The following is a 23,241-nucleotide window of genomic DNA, read 5'->3' on the forward strand; positions in this document are numbered from 1 at the left end:
ACAAGTCTCTGAAAGGAGGCTGTAAGCCAGGTGGGGGCTGGCCTCTTTTTCCCAGGCATCAGGACAAGAGGACATAACATCAAACTGTACCAAGGAAGGTTCAGGCCGGACATCAGGAAGAATTTCTTCACTTTAAGGTGGTCAGGCATTAGAACAGGCAGACCAAGGAGCCGGTAGAGTCACCATCCCCAGAAAGGTTCAAGAAATGAGTGCCCATGGCACTTGGTGCTATGGTTTAGTTTGACAAGGTGGTGTTTGGTCAAAGATTGGACTCCATGATCTTGGAGGTCTTTTCCAACCTTTATGATTCTATGATTCTAAGAAGGTCTATGATTCTGTAATTCTAAGAATGCGTCTGGAGAAGCAGAGGTGAGCCCACTGCTTGTAACAGTAAGAATCAACTTCAGGGCTGTTCTCCACCTTTGTCCTTCCTTCCTTGTGTTATCCCTATCCTGACTGCTTTGAGGCTTCTCATAGAATGACCTCATTGACTCACATTAGAATTGAGACAAAGCGTGAGCCAACAGGCAGTTTGGGTGATCAGGGAGTTTGGAGTTGACATAAACATGACATTATAGCTTTACCTTCTGGGACCAAGGGGCTATGACAGTCCTTGAGCAGGATGTGGCTGGTTGCATTGTCTCTCAGGAAAGCGGAAAGTTTTTGCCTTGTGAGCATGGTGAGGAATCAGGCTTTTAAATAGGGAATTCACAGTTCTTCCATTGTTAAGGTGCTCTTGCAAAATTGCTTTACTCTACACAAAATATCTTATGAGCTTCTGCTTGGATTTGGAATATTTTATAGACCTTTTTAAGTTCAGATGCACACACAGCAGTCATGCACAGATAGCCTTTTAGAACAAACAGAAGAGTTCTGTTTATTTTCTGCACCTCAAAGAGGGAATTTACTATATAATACTTTAATCCTTTCAGCACCCTGGGATGTACACTGTGGGGTAAATTTTCAAAGCACAGCGCGTGGATTTAGCTGCCCGACTCTTATTGATGTTAATGGGAGTCACACGGCTAAATCCCTGCACAACACTTTGACAATTTAGGGTTGTATGTCTAAGAAAAGGACACTGGTTTGAGCTGATGAAACAGCTGGAAATGAAAACCCACCAGAACACATCATTCTGAAAGTTGTCTGGTGTGACCATAAGAAATTTAATTACTAGATATACTTTGTGTCCTCGTTCTTTGTGGTAACACTTTTTGGCACCAAGCTTCCTTTTCTAATATCTGCCTGGCTCACTTATTACTTTTTTTCAGGTATCTAAAATTTTTATTGCCCCTAGGTTTGGATGTTTTATATGAGGATGTCAATTATATATGTTTAAAAGAAAAAAAATTAACTATCTTTCAGTTTTCTCTTAGGGAAATGGGTATTTAGCATTTAATAGGTAAGGTCTGTGTATATAAGATAGTGTATTTAAAAGAAAGGTTTTAATGGTGCTTCTACATCAGTTAGATCTATCATTTTTATTACTGAGTTAACTAGAATTATAGTTTGATAGAAACAGATAATGCTAAAATTAGTCATCTATTCATTAAAAGGCGTTAATAACAGAATGCACATTACCATTTAGATCTTTTGCATGCTGTTATCTGTTGTGGAATGGGGAAAGTGAGGAATGTGTAATTTAATGCAGATTGTATTTTTTATTATGAGTTTCTGATGTTATGATAAAGTAGTAAGAATGCTGATCTGCTAATCTTTTTTTGGCAAACCAGTTGGCATCAAGTAGACTTATGCTGCTCAGTACTAAGTCCAAACATAGAGCATAGAGCTGTGCGAGTTTCCTTCAGGGTAAACGTTGTTGGTCAACTCCTACCATTCTTTTCTAAGCCTGACCTCCCCATAAAGATTTCCATTTTGAAGCAGGACACTTGGAACACTTACAAGCACTGTAAATTTGAAAATGGTTTTTAAGCACCAATCTACTGGAGTTTCCAGAATCTTAATCTTGTAAAATGGGAATAGATACGTGGAATTTGTAGAGGTTTTTTTTAAGATACATTTTTGAGGTCCCTATTACTAACTAAATTTCTTCAAATACATGATTCAGAGGAACACAAAAATCTTCAGGGAATGTTTAGAATTATCTCAGTATTCTAATATATATACTCTGCTTTCATTAGTGATGTCATAGCCTTGTTTTGAGCTACCTTTACTTAGTTACATCCTTTCTCCCTCTCCTTCTATTAGTAGTCTCAGAAATTAAAGATGGAGAAAACCCCTTGCTTGGATATCTGATTTGGCCCTTATCCTGGAGGTTATATGAGTCAGTACTTTTCAGTGAAGAAACAATACAATATTTTTAAAGACTACTTTTAAAATTAAACATATTTTTCTTGGTATTATTTGGTAATAGTACTTGTCTTTCTTCCTTCCTCTATATATCCACTTAATGCAACCATCTTGTAGCAGAATATTCAATTTTTATTATAAACTTTAAACTTTTTTAAACTTGATCATCAGGTTATGTGTTACTAGAACACTGTTGACTAGTTTCAATGACCTATTCTAATAGTAAGTAGTCTCTCATGGGCAGTAGCACTTTTCATTCTGTTTTCAGACTTTTGTGTTCTTTTAAAATGAACATATTTTTCATGCAGACCATGAAAACAGAAGCAAGAAAATATCTGCAAGAAGTGTAAATATTATGCTCATTTGCTTACTGGGACCTTTAAAAAGATCTCAAAATCTGGTGCTGTGCCTTTAAAAAGTAAAGTTCCAATAAAAATCCATTAACTACTTTTAAATATAGCAATCCTCCTGTCCAGCTGTGAAAAGTACTAGATGATACTTATTTGCCATTTGTGTTATTTACGGTCCATGACTTTTATGGTAACTGGTTCCTATTATTGGTTTCTATTAATGTAAAACATAAGTGAACATAAATGAGGCGTGAATCATTTCTTTTTATTAGCCCCACAGTCTTCACTCATTGCTTGCAGTAACTCCAGCTGTGACTTGTTAGTGATAACCTATTTAAAGAAGGATATCTTTAAGAATAAAGGCTGTGATTAGGATTCTTTGTCTGTTCATAGTTTCAAAAGGTTTCACTAGTTCATTGCAAGATCAACAATGATGAAAATAAAAATTAATTTTAATACTTCTAAGTTCAGGCTTGTTATAAAACTGCCATGAGTGACATGAGCACTAATTATATTCCAGGTAAGTTCTTAAGGGTTAATACTAGAAGTGTGACATATAGGATATGTGACTTCAGCAGCACAGGAGAGGACTTCCTCCTATTTATCTATGTTTTTAAATGGTAGATACTGATACAATCAGTTATTAAACAATATATTCTGGAAAAAAAGATGCATATGTGTATTTTTTTTAGAATTACAAAGTTAATGTGAAATTAGATCTTTTAGAAATGGACTATGTGTCTATAGTACTGAAGTCATGTGTTTGAATTCTGTGTAGAAGAATTATGTCTTAAGCCATGCATAAAGTTCCCTTCAAGGTAGGTTTATAGTTACATTGAAAAGAGCATCCTCTTTAAAGTTTGTTCTATGCAAAGTAAAATACTTCAGTTTTCTGCTTAAGCAGAATTTAGATATAGTTAATGATTGTTTTTTATTTCACCAATACTTTTTTCTAAGTAAAAACAAAGTTCTCCTAATCAGTTCTAACAATATATTTATTTAAAATTTTAAGTATTTACTAGTAGGTAAATAAATTTGGAGTGCACTCTCTTTGAAGCTTTAGAGTAGGTTATCAACCTTTATGCTACGTGTAAGGCTCTATCAAAAGGAATAGCTTTGATTATTTTGGGAGAAGAGTCTTGCTACACTTCCCAAACATTCTGTGTCCTGTTTCATCAGTGATATGTCATGAATAACAGAGGGGAAAGAGAGGAAGTGTAAGCCCAAACAGAGCACTTGTATTCTCCTGCGCCTTTCAGGGGCCGTTCCGCGATCCCGCTGAGGTGCTGCAGCAGCGCTACAAGCCCATGGAACCAACCCTGCGAGTGAGAGAGTCCATGTATTCATCACCCCCCAAGGCCAGAGAGCCAACAGGAGGGCAGGAATGGAGAGATCCCATCCATGACAATCAGTGAGTTCTTTGGCTCTTCTTATATTGTTGTGAGAATGTTTTCTTTATTCCATTGCTTTCAGAAACCTTTCATGCCTGACAAAATGAAATGTCAAACCTGACAGCTTACCAGAAAACATTTTATGTATGTACTTCTAAATTCTTTGTCCTCAGATTATAAACTGCTCAGGGCAGAGACCCTATCTTGTAATTGTGTGACATGTGCCATCCGTATCTATGAGTGTCTAAAAGAACTTGTAGTAGTAATAATATGTGATGCAACAGATGGCTTTAATGGGGAATAAGAAAACAAATGCAAATTCTGTCTTGCCACATGCACCTTGCCAAGGAAAAAACACTGTTTCGGTCTTCATATTCCGGAAACTTACTGGTTATGGGAAGAAAAAATAGTGTTGCATGCCAATTAGACTTGTTTTCTCTACCACAGCTCATTTGGAAGGGGAAGGAGCATATGTTGCATGTTAGAACAAGACATAGAAACTAGAATAATCTTTGAAGCAGTTTGATTTCCTAAGCCATGGCAGCTGTAATAGTGCCAGACAGGCCAGTTCTTTTCCATAAAATCTCAAATTCAGACATAATCCATTACAAAAGATTAAAGCTTCCGTCCCAAAAGATTTAAGGCTGTTGCCAAAATACTTCCTTTTTAAATTTTTTTTAGCATGATGACTGTTAAACACTGTTTTATCCAATCATAATAAAAGCCTGCTAAGTCACTTCCTCTGCCTTTATAGTTAACTAGAAAAAGAATTATGTTTTGCCAAACTTTTCCTTGAATTCACTGCTCTTGGCAATCCTTTGGCCCTTCAATACAAAATTCAGGACAGAAGGGAATCACTTTTCCTCATGAGCAGCCTGTGGTCACTGGCACATGATGTTTTTCTATCTTTGATCTGTTTCATGCCTTTTTATCAGCTCCATATTGCTATATGTCAGATTCAGGACTGGGACTTAAGAGTGCCAGAATCAATTGTGTTTACATGGTTTAACTTCTGTGTTTTTATTTTTGGACCATTTCCCCCAATTTAATATTAATAGTAACTTTGAAAGGAAATTCTATTTAGAAACAGTTTTGGAATTCAAAATATATTTTATTTAGACTACTTTTTCACTTTTGGATGACATTTTTGGTGGGGTTTTTTTTGTTTGGTAGGTTTTTTGTGGGTTTTTTTGTTTATTTGTTTAGTGAGAGATAACACTATTTATTTCATACTAAAATCATAAGTGAGTTCAGTTCCAGGTACAAATGTACTCCCCTTTTCTATTTCTCTCTGTATTCTTTCATGTACTGCTGTGTGGAGGAGGAAACAGCTTAATTTTCACATCTGAACATAAATTTCTGGTTTTTTTAATTTTCATTTTTATATAAAATTTCTGCTGGTGAAATTTCAAAGAACCCCTATTACTAGGTAGTAATTAATACTGTACTTCTCATTTAAAGTGTTTTCTTCACTGAATTAGTTGTGATTGATGCATTTCAACTTAGGTTAGATGATGTCCTTCACTTATAGGCATGACTACATTGCCCAGTCTTTATTTGATGAAGTTTACCCCAGACATTACTGTGTCAACACTTTCAGAAGGTCAGACCTTGCAATAAATGTTTCACTGACTCTTCCGTGAGGGAATTGTGAAGATTTGGTCTTGTACAGTTTAAATTTGAAGCCTCCAATTTTGGTAGATATTATTTCATGTGGGTCTTTATTTACCTTATGGGTAAGGAAGCATTTAATGCCATCCTTAATGCACAGAAGCAATGTCCCAACAATCAATGATTCTCAGCTTCATGCACACTAAATGCAGAGTGGATTATACATTTTCAGGCTGTGATCATTCCATTTGTGCTTCTTATTCAACCAGCCATGCAAGGGTCACATCTGTAACCTTGAAAAGGTGATGACAGAGCTGCAGGTCATCACCAGGACTAATGCTCACTGGTAATGCTGCAGCTGCTGCGTGGGATGTTGGTCTCCAGGGAGGAGCCAGCAAAGAGTTACTCAGATTCTACAGTAGTTTTTTCTCAGCAGTGTCTATTATGAATTGACAAATTTCTGTTTCTTGCTATGTAATTGTGTACTTTGGGACTTTATTTCTTCCTGGTAGTGCTTCCTATGCTGATTATTTTTCTGTTTTAGAAAATAAAGAGAGAATGAGCAGCAGAAGTATGTGGCATTTATTGAGAAAGTTTGTGTTTGCATGAATGACATTTGCATTGATATGTATATTTCCACAGTAGGTATTGTGTTGGGTCTCTCAAGACAGAAACATTGTTGGCATGTACCTGAAATTTTCAGCAACATTCAGAATTCTCACAAACCTCTAATTATCAGTGGTTGTTTACAGGATGATAGGATGAGTGTTGCAAGCTCTGAGAAAGTTCTTGCTTTTGATAAAATGCACAAAAAATTTGGAAAAGAGAGTTTGAGGAAGGCAGAAGCAGTAAAAATGAAACCAAAATAGAATATACTGTTCTCACTTAAAGCAACTGTTGGAATTTCCTTTTCTGTAATGGAAAAGCAACTGAGTAATCCAGCCTAATAAAAATGATTCCTTTTTCTCATATAATTGAAGCTGTTACTACCTTATTGGGCTATTTTTCATACAAATGAAGTGATTTCCCCCTCCACTTGGATAAGAATGACAGTTGCATTCCTTTGGGATGGCCACTTAATATAGCGTTTAGTTTGACACAACAACTGCTGGATCCAGCAGATTTAGATGAAGCTTAAAAAGTTCTTTCCTCGGTTGTGTGCAGGCGCATGCTGGCCTAATTTTCCAGAGAACAAAAATGTAAATTATTTTCATTAACTTTGATGAAATCTGTCTCATATAATATGCCTCATACTTCGAAGTATACTATTAAACATCTTTTTGAAGTCAGCAAACATCAGAACAAAATGCAGTGTGGTGATAGCAAGAGTGTAAGGCTTAGGTTTCCTAATTTATTGTAGGCTTCTGGTGTGACATCAGAAACATGACCTCAGCTTCTGGCTGTGTCTGTGCTCAGTGCTGTGCTGAAGATGCACAGCCTGGTCCTGGTCACACTGGCCCTCTGGTGTGCAGCAAGGTTTGCACATCCTGCCTCTCCCGTGCTGTGTGAATACAGCAGCACCCAGCTCCTCATGGACTTATTTCCAGCAAGATTGTGGATTTCTTTAGAGCAGCTCAGGTGCTGTTGTGCTGCCCTGTGCTGGGCAGAACAGATACACTTGCAGAGAAATTAGTGACCTAAATAAGCTCTGTACTTGGAAAGCACCAATGTTATAAGCTGCCTGGTATTAATTGCAGGAAAATTTAAAATACAAGCCACTTCAAGGTTTAGAGTTTTTAAAAAATCTTTTAATTTCTAGAGTTATAAAATCTTTTACTGTATCTCTGACTTAGCTGCAGTGAAAATGGCTACTACATTTTTTTGTCATGCAAAGACAGCACATCTGAAAACTTTTTTCAAAGTATACTTACTTTGTCATATGCTTTGCAACTTCAGCAATTTGCATATTTTCCGGACTGTTACTGTATTATGATAAACAGGGATTATCATATATTTTCAGATAATGTTTTCTTAACAATTCAACTTCTATTTGTAACTCTTCCATTTATTTTAATTACTAGCACAGTGTGCAACATTTATTAATCAGCAGAGTCTTTTTAAGTTAAAATACTAAATTAGCTAACCCCATTAACACAGAATACTCCAAACAAGCAGTAATGGGAGAGGTAGTTACTGTGCAAATCGTATTATACATGCGGGTGCTCTAGGGCACAGTTAAGCATGATTACCCTCTTTTGATCCAGTATTCCTCTGCTTCTTCCAGCTAATTTCCACTGGAAATTTACAAAGTAGCGCCTTCATTTTTCCATCTTAATTTTTCTAATGAAGTTCTGGTACTTTATAACACTGGGAATGCAGATAATAAGTCTGTGTATAATTAAGAAGTTCCGGAATTTGCTGCAGGAGAGATCTCTTTTACTTCCTACAGGAACTAGGCTGTGCTTTTATTTGCCACATTACATTATCGCAGACAGGTGTTAAATAAAAATGGCCAGAGAATTTTTAGATTTACTGATGTTACAATCAAAGTGATTGATACATTTTCAATAAACTGTGCATTTAGTATATTACCAGAAACAATATTTGTACTAAGACACCCAAATAGACTTCTCATGGCAAAATGAGTACACTAAAGATAATGTCACTAGATATGCTAAATAAAATATTCCATCTTTATTCTTGTATCTAACACTTTGATTTTAATATACATGCATTATAAACTAAATAATGTCTGCCCTGCTGCAGTTGTTTTGCTATGGAAAACCATTATGCTTCCTTCTTTGTTCCCAAAGTGAAAAGATTGGATTTGATGAAAAAATTACTTCAGGTATACAATACAATTTTGAAAGCTTAAAATTAATGTCATGTTTTATTAAAGAAAAAGAAGAAGATAAAATATTCACAGATTCCTGATAGAGAAGCATGGCTTGTTTGGAGCTAATTGTTCATGGTATTCTTCAAAGCGAGATGAATTTGAATTAAATCAAAACAACAAAGAATTGAATTGGTATTGTATAAAAACACTTTAGATAAAAATTTAGCAATGTCATAGAGCTAATACTTTGCTGGCATTTTTCCGACTAAATTACAAAAATCTACAGTACATACAAATGTAAAAGTTTGAAAAGCCATGTAACAATACTCTGTTTTATATTTCTAACTCTGCCCTGGCAGTGCAGCATGTGTGGCAGTCCAGCAGTAGATCTGGCAGATCTTTCTCAGAACCCTGGGAATGTTTTGAAGCTTTTCTGGGATCAGGATTACCTGCTTGCTCCACTAGACTGCTGGGATTTTGCCTCTTGGGCAGATTCAGAGAACATGCTGAGGGACCACTCTGTTTTTTTGTGACCATTTATATTTCAATAAAAAGTGACTGCCTCTGTCCTGTGTCCTATTGGTAGGTTCCATATATCACTGGGACACTGTTGCCCAGTGGTCAGTGATGGACCTGGGAAATTCTCCTTCCTGCTTGCACTGCTGTGCTCCTCTCACACTGCCACAGACACCAGAAGCCAGTTCCTGCTGCTGCTCCTGTCATCTCTGTCAACGCAGTTCACAAACCTTCAGCATGTAAAAGGCCTTTTCCATCTCCTGTCCAAGTAGTAAGAGAGATTGCAATAAAAGAGGCAGACTGAAGGGGAGAAATGGTAGGTGAGGAATGTAGGAACAAAAATTGTGGAGGGGGAGTGTAAACATGTGAGGGGAAAAAAGGTTTAGAAAGATGAAATTAAAAGTAGAAGGAAGGTCCAGGACAGGATGAGAGATAAAAGCATTTTTATTTTTGTTAGCAACAAATATCTGTAGTGTCTTTGAAATTTAAATGCCTCTAGCAGCTGTCAGGTCCTGGTTTAGCTACTAAGTGAAGCCTTCTAAGTCTTTTTAGGCTAATTAGGTTGGGGTCCTGGCAGCAGTGCAGCTGGCCTTCATCACCAGTGGCACAGCCAGCCTTGGTCCTGATCCTTCTCAGGTTATGTATGAGTAATACTGCCATTTGTAGTTTCTCATTTTTGGTTCCAACCCTTTCCTCATTTTGATTGTATTCTTTGACATATTTGTCATTCAGGCTGATATGAAATAATTTTTCATTTTTCAATATATTTATTTAGGGAAGGTTCACCTTCCATTGAGTCATCTTCTGAGAAGTCTCAGCTTATACTGACTTTTTCTTATAGCCCAATAAAACATCAATACAGAATTTAATTCTTCTTTGATTGGTACTTCTGTCTCTGTCATGTTAACTGAAAACATTTAAGAATTTCTGAATTTACACTTAAATCACAAGGAAAAGCTGAAAACTAGATGTAGGAATAATGAGTGAATGTTTTGAAATCTAAACCATGGAAATCTAAACTTGTACAGTTGATAATTGTATCCTGGTCTGAATTTAATGTTCTTCTTCCATCACTCTCTTCTGTCACTTTCAGAGCACACACTGTCATTAATTTTGGGACAAGCTGTATCAGGTGTATACAAAGAGGTACAGAACATAATAACATTACTGAAGTGTTTTGCAGTGCTATTACTTCTTGTTATTATTATTGGTTGAGGGGATATAATGACTTTGGTATCACTCCCATTAATTTGGTTACCCTACTTAAGACAAAAAATTGTTGTAATTCTTTTAATTACTTATTCACATAAGGTAAATTCTCACTTACTTTAAGCAGACACTGAATTTACAAGCATGTTGTTAGAGAATCATCACTTTAAGGATTTGCCCCCTGACTCTGAGAGCAGAACTGTAAACAGAAGAAAAAGCTTCTACTTGATACCCTTATCCTCTATTATATTTTTTTCTTTCATTTAAAAGAAAATACTGCTTTTTATGTCTCAAAGTGGTAATTTTGGGATGTTTTTTTTGAGTCATAGAACCTATATTACTCTGAGAATTTTTTTGCCAAAAGACAAAGTTTAACTGATTCACAGTAAAATCAAAACCTCTATGTAGAATTTTTTATTTTAGGAAAATGATAATAATTTACTTCTACTTTCCTTAAGATTTAAATTATTTTGTCTGTAACGCATTTTACAGACATGGTATTCATATTAAATTATGAATGCTCTGGCTCAACTAAATTCTGTGCATATATGGGTAAATCCCAAAACTGCAAGCCTTGTCTTCTCAGCTATCCAATCCCCTGAGAAAGCCAATTTTCTTTCATGTCTGAACAAAAGAAAAATGTACTATTAAAATGCAATTCAGAAGTGATAAAAACTGCAAGTGGAGCAGCCGGCTCACAGCACCTTCGATGTATTCTCTGGGACACTGGGGCCACATTAATTTTTGTGTGTGTGTGATGTCCATCCCATGTGCAAATTAGCATTACAAGTACCCTAATCTGTCTTGTGTGAGGGTGTCCTTTCCCATGGGTATACACATGCTACTATAGCTTTTAATTATTTAAAAGTCTGCTAACTCAGGGTTTTCCTTTCACTAACTTTACATGGCATTTGTTTGTGGTACGTGGTAGAAGAAGTTGATAGAGCTGGACAGATTCTCAAACCATTTCTTTTTATGAGGTGGAAAGAAAGAAAAATAATTTTTAAAACCACTCAAACAGTTGTTGATAAATCAGTTAATCAAAATAAATAGTTTTCTGCATCTGTATCAGCTGAGAGACAAAGAAGAGTATTTTAATCCTCATTTTTATAAAAACTTTGTTTACCTAACTCTTATGGGGACTCTGGATTGTGAAAAGCGTTCAGCTGAGGAAGGGTTCTAATTAACTACACTTCTTGTCATAGGATTTAAAAGGGATATTTTTGACTTCTGAAGCATATCTTTCTAATTTTACCAAGAATTATTTTTTCCTGCACTTCTAAAATTAAGAACACTTGCTGATTTTTTTCAGAATACCAGCAATGATAAACTTCATTTCCAGTGTTTTGCTTTATAGTAACATGTACTTGTTTGCTCTCATGACTCTCCTGGAAACTGAAATAGATGGAACTAAGATGTGTTTGTAGGGTGTCTTGCAGATCTTCTATATATAAGATGTTTTTTCACTTTCCTTCATACATTTTGCTGTGGAACCTACCCAAAAACCCTGTGGTTGTCCCTAGAAGTTAGGGACATCCATCTGAAAACCCCATCCAGCAGGTAGCTGGAGCTGCACTGCTCGCTGGCACTATCTAAGCAGCAAGTCCATCATCATTATTACCAAAAATGAAAGAACCTGGCCCAAAAAGATTGCTAATTAGGACATAATTATAACTTAAGAGTAAAGTGCACCGTCTGTGAATTCTGAAGAAACGATTTCTCTGTTTGGTGGCTTACAAATACGAGCAAGTTTCTCTTTTGCTAATGAGAATATGGTTTATTTATCTTTGGCTATGACAAAGCAAGGATGCCTGTCTCCAGAGGTGATGTCTGTCCCCGTGCATGGGGAGTGCAGCTGGCACAGGCTGCACTCTCTGCTAGGACCTGAGGCATCAGCAGGCACCTCCCAGCTAAGGGGCCCCCGGTCGTCCTGCACACATCCCACCAGCTGTCCGTGCAGATACACACAAAGTAATAATCTACTCATGCAAGTGAACCAAGTTAGATCCTTGTGCACAAAGTCTTCATTTTATCCTGTTGAAACTCACTGTCTCTTTGCTCCAAATTTATGCCACAAAAGGCTAGAGGAGAAATTGCAGTAATCCTCTCACAATACTGAGAGGGAACATTAAGAAGATAGTGAAAAATATCAGGAGCATATGTACACCTGCAGAACTGATTTACATGAATCCTGTGGCATCTAGAGAAGAGCATAACTGATTCTAAAATATTCTTGAATTTCAGGTTTCTGCCATTTTCTTCATATCATAAAAATCATGAGAAGTATGAGCCATCACTTTTTACATCAGGCAAATATGGCCAAGAAGCTTATGGAACTAAATATTTCAGAGAAGTATATCCTAAGAAGTGGATAGCAGACAAGGTAAGTCACTGCAAAGTCGAGAATTTATTTACTTTTTTACATTGATGTTTTATTAGAACTAAGTGAATTTCAGTATGATCCAGTGATCATGGAGTCCAACAGGATTCCTTCTAGCATGTTATAAAATCATGTAGTTAGAGCTGTGATGAGATGTGAAATTTCTTGACTCTCTGGTAAATTCAATTTGAGGAAATTCAACAACTGTTGGTCCTACAAGATCAGGATTTAAGACAGACCCTGATTAAGTAAAGCTTCAGTTACATGCATTTTCCTAAGTTTCATTCTGCTTGAATTGCCTTTTCTGATTTAAGAGAGGTTGTCTATTTGATCTTACACATTAGGATAAACTTCAGGAAATTATAGGAAAACTTGATTAAAACAGCACAATATTTTAGTGCTTACATTCTTTGGGAAAATGTTAAAACTTGTGAATAGGTGTTTTTAATTTTAAGAAGACCTTGTTAAATTGCCTGCTTTGTCAGGACCATCTCATATATGTCTGGTTTTGTAGTGCTGTAAGAGGTAATTTTTCTAGGAGCACAAGTTTGTGTAGTGTTTGCATTACTCCTATTTGTATTAGGTATCTTAATCTCACTTTAAAATTTCTGAGTACAAAAACGGTAATGGACTTTGGCTCTGTGCTGCACTCTCTACCCATACAGTTAGGGGACTGGAGCATCTTTTGTAGGAGCCGAGGCTGACACAGCTGGAACACTTCAGTCTGGAAAAGAGAAGGCACAGGGGAGATCTTATTGAAGTGCATAAACACCTGATAAGAGCAAAGGAAGAACAGGACCCCAAACTTCTCTCAGACTCCATAGTGTCCACTGACAAGAGTCAATGAACACAAGTGAAGTGCATGAAATTCCATCTGAACACAAGAAAACACTATTTTTTTTATTCTTCTTTTTCTGTGTGGGTGACAGAGGACTGGCACAAGTTGCCCAAAGAGGTTGGATAATCTTTATCTTTGGATATATCCATGGTGTAGGCAACCTGCTCTAGCTGAGTAGGAGGGCGATAGAGGGTCATCTCAAGAGGTCTCTTCCTACCTAAACAATTATGGAATTTTGTAAGATATAATTAATTATTTCCTTGAGAGAAGTTTAACCTTTGTAAATATACAAAAAGTTGCAAGGAATCTTAGTTTGAAAAGGAACATTTTGAAAAGATTTTTCCTCAAAACTTTAAGGTTTAAAAATGAGCTCAGAGTAAAGTTTTGGTATTTCAACATGCATTAACTGTATCTCCTTGCAAATAAAACGACAAAAATCAAACAAAAATATTTCCGAATTTTAAAGTCAAGGAGTGGAAGATATGGCTGGCTGAAGTCCCACAGTATAAGTATGATACAAAAAAACTATCTACATGTCTTATTTCTGGTACTTGTATGTCCTGTAAAGACTGTTTTCCAGTTCTTAGCAGTTCTTGCTCAGGCTCAGATGACGATATTTATACTGTATATCATATCCCACATATATAAACCATGGGCTTAACTAAAAAACTCACTTTACTTGTGATCTTGGATAGATACCAGCCTAAATCTCTGGTGGTGAATAGCTGTATACATTAACCCAACATGACACAGAGCATTCCAACCCCAATTCTAAATCAATATGAAGCTTCCATTAGGGGCCCCTTGCCCCAGCAGAGAGATAAGAGGAGTAAAGGGCTATTTATGACATACCTAATTCTTTAATGGGTCATTATTATCAGGACAAAATCCAAAAAAGAACCTCAAAACCTCAAGCTCCTCATGGCAGTTTAATGGACAAAGGCCTATAGGCAGGTGTGAGGTCATGCTTTCCTAACTGTTAAATTTGACAGAACTCTGTGTCACTTTTTTATTTCTAAACTCTATGAAACCTTTGCCTATATCAATGCTATGAACAAAATTATCTGTTCTAATGAATCACAAGACTGGCAGGCATGTAAAAAATAGTAGAAAACAAAAAGGATTTTTGCTTAATAGCTTGTCTACTGAACATAACCCTCTTTTGAGTTTACCACAAGGTTATATCTTTGTGGATGCAGCCTCTATTACAACCTGAATAACTGATAACACTGCCATGGTATCTGTTCAGCTTCTGACAGTCTTATGCTACACAAGTTTCTTGTGTTGTTGCTGGTAAGGCTGTGTCAGTTCTTCCTAGGAGTCAAGTCAGTGGTCAGTCGATCAGTGACCTGTCTGAGCTGCTGAGGTATTATTTAATGTTGATATTGGGTGGCTTTTTTAATATTAAATACAGAAAATTTCTTTGTGTGTGTGTGTGCACTAGCACATCCTAGTTGTATTTTCCAGAGGTTTTCATGTGTTTATAACTATGCAATTTAATTCAAGTCACAAAAAGATTAGTATGTAAATTATATAATTACTTTAGAAGCAAAATGAACAACAATGAAAAATATTACCTTGTTACATTTCTTCCAGAAAATGAAAGGATATTAGCATAGGCTTCCTCTAAACATAATAATTACCATATCTATGTGAGGAAAAGTTAGTAGTTTTTTTTCATCTAGTTATAATCTGAAAATTTTTATCTCACTCTGTTTACATTTCAAAGAAGTTTGAGTTAAGGGAAAAAGTGTTCTGTTCTAATTCTTCATTATAAATGAACAAGGAATGGAAATACTATCCCTTTAGTGAAACTGAATCTAGTTCGTTTCCTCAGTAAATCAGTTTAAAACATAAAACTGCTTATATATTTTAAGTTTTACACCATCTAACTAAATACATTGGAATGCCTCTGATAGGATTTATGTAAGAAGCTTCAATATAAAAAATTTGCTAGTCACTAGGACTTTAATCTACAATGATAGGTTCCAGTGTAGATGGACAGCCAAGGGATCAAATACACTAACTATAGTCTTTCAGCTATCAAAACACTCACATATGTTCATATTTGCTGAGGCAGAAATAATAGCTTACAGTCTTTAATCGGTATTGGAATTAGTTTGCATATGCATTTTAGAAAACTGACTTTAATGACAGCATTTAATGTTTTCTTATTTGTAAAAATCAGGAAGTGATGGTTTAAGATGTTCCATTCTGATAGATTCTTCCCTCTGATGCCTTATTATAGGTGAATTACAGTACAAGTGAATCACAGTTTCATTATTTGCACAGGCATTTTGGCCCGAAACAGGATTTTATTATCTACAAAGCATAAAAATACCCAGGACTGCAAAGAATTAATTTAGAGAACCTAAGCATATTGCACAGAACATAAAGTTGACCTTTACCGTCTACAGCTTTTGGAATGGAGTGGGATGTGGAACACATCGTAGATTTAATGTGGCACAACGCTGTCTGCAGAAACTTGGGTGGGACTGTGCCTGCCTGCCCATTGCAGCCAGTGATTGAATCTGCTGTCACCAGCATCCTGATAATAATGAACATTCAGCTTAACGACCGTGATTATGATTATCATAATTGATGTGCAAGTGCAGTGTGTGGGGATCATTACAGCTGAACTGTACAGCAGAGAAACATGCCTTAGTTATAGATAATTTTACTTTTATGCATTGATTGGGATAAAATATGCCTTTCAAGTTCAACAGGCCAGCTTGATATAATTTTAGTAAGATTTCTACATGTATGAATTGATGTTTATGAGCTTCCAACAAAACATTCATTCTAGCTGTTTGTTTTGAATTGTTTCATTCCATTAGTAATGGGAAATAATTAAATAATTAGATGTTGTCTAGTGGAAACCACTTATAGAATATTGCCAGCATTAATCAAATATCAACTTCAAATAATTCTGATTATCATGGCCTTGCCTGGGCTAGGAAACACAGCTCTTGTAATTCACCACCAACACAATTCTACTTCTGGTGGAGCAATGGAAGCAGGAGTGTGGTCAACACTGCTGGCATTTTCACACTGTACTGTGTAGCCATTAGAGCAGGCAATAGTTGTTCCATGTATAAATTATATCTCTTCCATTTTGTCACCAGAGGCAGTGAATTACAGGCTCAGATTCAGCCAGGGTAGATAAAGGCACAATCAACAGCTTCAGTCGATTTTGTTGAACAGTGATTGCCTTCAACTGTGATTGCATGAAGTTGCAGAAGTATTTAATTAAATCATGACACATATAACAGATAAAAATGACTATATATTCCAAGCCAGAATTCATATAAAGAATGTTACAACATAAGTATAATGAAAAGTATAGTTTCATTGCTTTACACTAGGCATAAATTTGGCTCTTTGTCCAAAAACTGACAGGTTTTCAATCTGGGTTAATAGAGAAAACAGAAAAAAATTCTTACAGTGGGGGAAAGAGATTTTGTCTGTTTGAAAATTAGTTTTATCTCTTGTAAGGCCAACACATAAAACAGTCACGTCTAGTGGATGATTTCATTATGAGGCAGAATTTTTGATACACTATTTTTGCTTTTCCATCCCTGTCTATACTGAAATTTACTTAAATTCCACCTTAATTCCATTTTTCTAACCTCCCAGTCATTTGACTTGAGATCATAGGTATGATTTGTGTGAAGTCTTAAATTCTTTCTTGCTCAGACTGTGACTTCATTTTATCAAAGGAATTTGGTTGTTTTCATTTTAATTAGAAAAAGCTATTATCCAAGAACATTTTCTAGTATGGTGTGGTACTGGCTAATGAATGTGCATCTGAACTGTCAGCTTTATTACCTTTTTAAACTTTAAAGGCCATATTTACCAGTGTGCTTTGTGACAGGAGTTACTAATGTACACAAGAAATGCTAGCACATATTTGGAATATCAGATTCCTAGTTCTCCAGCCAACCTCAGTGTGTTTTCCTAGGCAATACAGATCTCACACAATGTGGCAGCCAGAAGGGAATTATTAGATGGGCTTTAAGTTTGCTTGTCCCAGTCCTCGTTTCCTTATGAGCCATGTCAGGGATAATAAGGGTTGTTGCCAAAGTGGGATGCACTCCAGTGGCCCCCAGCCCATGACATGGCTCCTGTATGGTTATTACTGCTGGCATGTGTTGAGGTATCTATTCAGATGCTCCAAGTGGACCCTTAGTTTGAGTTATCAACTATCTGCTTCCAACAAAACACTGATTTCTCTCACTTTGCTTTTGGTATTCTGAGTTCTGAACCAAAACAAATAATTTAAATCTAAGGATCTGGTCCAATAACAATATATACTGTACTATAAATGAAAAGTCTGTCTGTTCTACCCTGTAACATATATTTTCTGCTCTCAGAAGAACCACTTGGAGCCGGAATGCTGCTGTAAATAGTGATTACCTTCCTCCACATAGGTTGATTCCCTCAACAGCATTACTCTTTAGAGCTGTGAGCTCTATGGAGCTCGGGTGTTTGGCTCTCTGATTAGATAGTACAGAAAAAGAGCAGTGTTGCCCAATTTAATATCACAGAAGAACTTAATAAGCAGGCGGTCCTTGAAACTGGGTAACAAAAAGTATCTTAAAGTCAGTTTTGCAACTTCTACTTCTGATCTCTTTCTCTTTTAAATTTTTTTTGTAAATGTCATAATGTACTGTTGAGAAGGAAAGGTATTGAGGAAAGCAGAAGTGGGAGTGTGCCATGTTCAAAAATGGGAACAGCAGACATTACCTCTCATTCACAGGCTAGAATGAAGTCTCTCTTATGAGATGCGCCCATTTCGTTTTTCAGGAACGCAAACGACAACTCCTACTTCTGACAGTTTACATAATGATCTTTCCAGGTTCCTTGTGATTCTGACTTATTTCCAGAATTACATTTTGTTGTGAAGATCACTTTCAGAGCTCTCACTGGAAAGGTTCTGAGTTGTAGATTGTTTCCTTTGAGAAAATCCTTAAAATCACCACTGTTGTGTTGCTTTTGAAAAATGCTATTATTGATATAAAATTAATAATTATTATTAACTATCATTGAGCTTTCAAATTATATTCTTGGTTGTAGAAAGATGGTAAACACTGTGAAGCAAATAAAAACATACAAAATGTACCCTTGGCTAATGTTCAACTAAATGCAGAAAAGAATCTGTGCATAACTGGAAGGCTGAGAAAACTTTCTAGTGGTTGCTGATGAGTCACAGGGTCCGATGTATATCATTTTGTAATGATAAAAAAATAATAAATAATAATATAAACATTGCATAGTAACAGACCCAGGTCTGATTTTGAAGTAATGCTACAAATTGGTATCTGAGAAGAGTCAAACCATTCAATTTTTTGCATAGGAAGAGATACTGTCACCACTAGTCTAATCAAATCCATTCTAGTGGTTATTTATAAGGGTTTGTGGGCAACTAGTTGAATATTTTATAAAACCTGATTTTCAGTTCTGTAATTTCTCAGCGGGCAAATGCAGTCCCTTGATGATGATCCAAGGCTTTGAAGAATAAATTGATTCGAAGGGGAAAATTAGATGGCACTTATTATTCTGTCTAACTAGCAATCCTCTGTCATTTGTCTGTTGGATGATAAATGTCTTGCTTTGCCTACCTTCCTCATTTAATAATGTAACTTTCATTTAGTGTTATAAAAGAAAACCTCGCATTTTTTAGTAAGAGTTAACTTTAACCAGTATTTCTGTGAGTGAGATGTATGTATGTTTAAGCTTTATAAATAATTCCCATTGTACACATTGCTTAAACGTTTTAAAGCCTCTTATTTAATCAGATACACTTTAGAAATAGAGTATCTTGCCCAATTCCTTCAATATATGCTTAGTGTGCATTACAATAATTTGTGGCACAACTTTAAATTGCAAAAAAATCAGTTAATCTAGAAAGAGTAGATACTGGGGTTACACCTAATTTATTCATATTGGTTTTAGGTGTTGACTGTTTGGACATGATTTTGTTTGTTGGAGTTCAAAATCCATACACTAAACTGGGAATTCCATGCCCTTGCCTTTTCATATCAGTTTTGCATAGACTGTTCAGTATTCTTGGAATTAAGTAGTTTTTTTATATGTATGTCAAACATAATGTATTTCAACTCAATTCAATTTGCCAAAATATTGAATTAAAAAGGCTATATTTTGAAATCACTTAAAATTCTTTATGGAATTTATCTGCAAAAGCAAGCTACTTATTATTTGATAATACTCACCGAGACCTTGTTTGTGCTTGTTAAATGGAGTTGAAATTAGAGTAGCCAAAAGCTTTTCACAATCCTCTGAGAATTACGTGGGCCATACAACTGTTGAAAGCTTCAGGTTTGAGAGCTGGTCCTCAGCCCTAGCATAACTGGGATACATCCATGGAGCTGGGCCAATTGGCATGAGATAAGGATCTGACCCATAATGAACATAATCAACATGTAAATTCATGCCATTCAGACAGAATGTTCTAGGAAAAATGGTGTTACCTATTTTCTCAGAAAAGTTGACTTGTAAAATCTCATCTTTAAACATACATTGCTGGTGAGTTTGAAAATTGAGGTCTAAGATGAGAGACACATATTTGGATGACTTTCTTGCAACAGGTTCACATAGGAATTCAGACTGTTGAAATGATGTCTGAATTAGAGATTTTGCTACACTGACTCATTATGATTGTATAGTTTTATAATTTAAATGCTAATAACACCTACTGGTGTTCTAAGATATTATGCCAGATATGGGCCCAGGTTGAAAGAAAGTCTGTAAGTTTGTGCGTTTTTTGTTTGTTTTGATGCTCTCTCTAGGGAGCAAAAGTACATTATTCTCAGAGCAGTAGGACTTCAGTGCATAAAAATGGATTTTAGAGGAACCTGCATTCCTTGTACAGGAAAAACCACAATAACAGCTTTGTGCTGTTATGTTGGAATGAATGAGACATGGGAAGTAGCACAGACTGTTTGTTGTCTTAATGGTTTGACGTAAGATTCTACTGCTTCTTTCTTCAAAATTTATATTATGAATCAGTTCTGGACTAATTTGCCCCATTTTAAATCATGGAATGATATCCACTTTGTAATACACTTCAGTGCTTATTCATTTAATGCAATGAAGAGCTGGGTTCAACATGCCCTTTACCAACTCAGGTTAAAAGGATATTCTACCATGATAAGCTGTATTTTTTCTTCTGTTACAGCTTTTGTTGATAATACTTGTAGGGAAAGTAAAAGGCATATCCACATGAGGAGTGTTTTTATGAGTAGGTGATTTGCCATGTGTTAATGTTCTAGAATGAAAGTTATGGAATTATTCAGGACTAACCTTTCGAGTTCAAATTCGAACTTCACATCCATATAACAACCTTACAAGCTTTGATGAGTTAATGTACAGAGGTAACCACACCTGAGGTAGAGGGGTAGGGTACAAAGGCTGAAGCACACAGTACCAGTTTCACAACTGTCCTGGGTTTTTTTCTCATAATGAGATTATTTGAGAAGGTATTTACATTCTGATTGTGGTAATAAAAAGTAATAATATTCCTGGCTTATAGCTTTGAGACATGTCAGGATTTCTCACCTGTAGTCATGTTAAGGAATGGCAGCATGTACCAACCAAACACCCTGCTCTTTAAAGAATAACTTGTTAGATGTGAGAGCCTTAAACTTAGAGGGTGGGGGGAAGGAAAAGGAGAAATAATAAAAACATTGCATATTGACAGACTTTGTGCACTAATGCAAAGCTGCTTGATTGAGCAGTGTAGTGTCAACCATGTCTTTCTTCTAATGCTAAAAGTAATGCACATAGACAGAGTGACAATCAGAATACAGCCTCCCATCAGCTGTAATTAATCTTTTAGTTAACAAAGACTAGAAAAGCTTCTCATCAGCCTCTTCTGAAGTCTGAGGCACTCTGTTTTTTGATGTTTGCATTCTGAGTAAAATTGTCCCCACCAGTTCTAACAAATTGAAACACCAGGCTAATTATGGCAGCTAATGAAGTGTGTGGAATGGTCACAGCTTGTCGTGAAACTGTTCCTTCAGCTCAGATTAGAGTTTCATCAATCACTTTTTTAAACTGATCCAGAATTGCTTCTGCCCAGTGCTTGGCATTTTTAATGCTGTTTCTGTAATTGGTTTTTTCCCCAAAGCTTAGGCTATTTTTTGAAATATTACATTCTCAGGACAGGACTTACAAACTCCAGTTTATAAAAAAAACATCTCATTATTGCCTCTATCAGCTGATCAAGTGCTAGAAAGCTAATAAAAGAAGCAGAAATATAAAATTTGATATATTGCTTTTAATCCAGCTAAAGGTAGCAATAAAGCATATACACATATATGTATATGAATCATTATTACTGTGGGCTGGATGTACACTGCAATCTCCTGAGACATGGTTTGTGGGCTGGATGGTTCAAATCCCACTGAAAGATCTAAATGAAATGAATGACTTCGTCTTAGCTTATTTCCTAGTGGATTGTGGTCCTTCATATATCACTCAAAGGGTTTGGCATGATTTGTAGTTTTTGCAGATGCCCAAGCCTTTGGCAAAAGGAAGGCCAAAATGTGTTGCTATTTAAAGAATTTCCACACTTCAGTTCAAATCTGAAGTCCTCAGAGAAGTATGGGAAACTTTACAGTATAACTTACATTGCTACTACATTGTCAATGAATAAATTAGCATATATAACATTGTAAAAATTCCCAGTTCCTCTTCACTTATAAGATATAATCATACTCAGCTATACATTCAAAGTTCTGTATAGACATTAAAGGCATAGATATTAAAGTCTCAGGTTAAATTCTTTCCTCAGCATGGCCAGCAGAGTTGAATCTAGTTCAGAAGTTATCCAGCTGAAAAATGAAACAAACTTTTGCTTATGCACCCCACAGACTGTTGCTGCACAAGTTGTTGCATTTAATATCCACGTAACATGTATTCATGTCAGAACCAAGGCAGCACGGCTTTAGTTTTTGAATTGCTTAGCAAGCTATTTTTAAAATTTGTGCCAATAAGTGTAATCCATGTAATTTTTTCTGAATAATGTTTAATCTGTAGCAATGTTTGGCTATAAATACTAGCTGTTCTTCTCCCCAAAGCTTCTAGTCAGCAAGTTTGTCCAAATTCACTTCATGTCGATGCCAAAACAAGTCTGCGGCACCAGAGTGAGTAATCACTGTAGGTGATGCTGTTCCTGAACTGTATCAAAGAACTGGTGGATTTACACAGAAGAAAAAGTGCCACTGAAAACATGACGCATAAAGAAGATATGTTATCATATAAGAGTAAATACAGACAGAAAAAAATAGCAATAGGTATTAGTCTAAAAGCTTTTGTTCCCATTTTATTGATTAATGAGAGCATGTGTAAACACTGGATGGGAGATGAGTAGTTTCTCTAGTGTTAGCCCATCTGCAAAGTAAGCTTCCTGCAAAATGAGGAAATATTCATGTTTGATAATTTGTATCTCTTCTGAAGGTAGCTTGTATTTCTGGAGGAGAAAAGCTGGTTTTCTCTTTAGCTTTCATCAGTGCTAGGACACACTGCTGACTCATGTTTAGCCATTCGCCCACAAGGACCAGCAGCTCCTTTTCTGCAGAGCTGCTGCCCAGGATGTGAGCCTCCAGCCTGCTTTCCTCCAGGATGAGTCTGTGCCAGGTGAATTTGTCCATCCTGTGTTTTGTAGGGTTCTGTCAGGCCATTCCTCCAGCCTGTCTGCATCGCTCTGAGTGACAGCCCTCCAGTGTCTCCATGGCACCCATTACGTTGGTGTGATCCAGGAACCTGAGGAGAGTGCATTCCATGTCCACCTCCAGGTCTCTGAGGGAGATATTAAGATAGGCCCCAAGACAGCGCCT

The 23,241-nt window shown here is 36.2% G+C and overlaps 1 protein-coding gene across 1 annotated transcript in view; it reads left to right on the forward strand.

The window, feature by feature from the left end:
- Nucleotides 1–23,241, forward strand: part of SPATA17 (spermatogenesis associated 17) — an 86,986-nt gene that overhangs the window by 54,083 nt on the left and 9,662 nt on the right. The window contains exons 8-9 of the mRNA XM_063152219.1: nt 3,920–4,071; nt 12,408–12,546. Of these exons, the coding sequence (XP_063008289.1) occupies nt 3,920–4,071; nt 12,408–12,546 (291 nt within the window). The remainder of the gene's footprint in view (nt 1–3,919; nt 4,072–12,407; nt 12,547–23,241) is intronic.

This window comes from Melospiza melodia, chromosome 3 (assembly GCF_035770615.1).
Source record: "Melospiza melodia melodia isolate bMelMel2 chromosome 3, bMelMel2.pri, whole genome shotgun sequence".
NCBI classification, from domain to species: Eukaryota; Metazoa; Chordata; class Aves; order Passeriformes; family Passerellidae; genus Melospiza; species Melospiza melodia.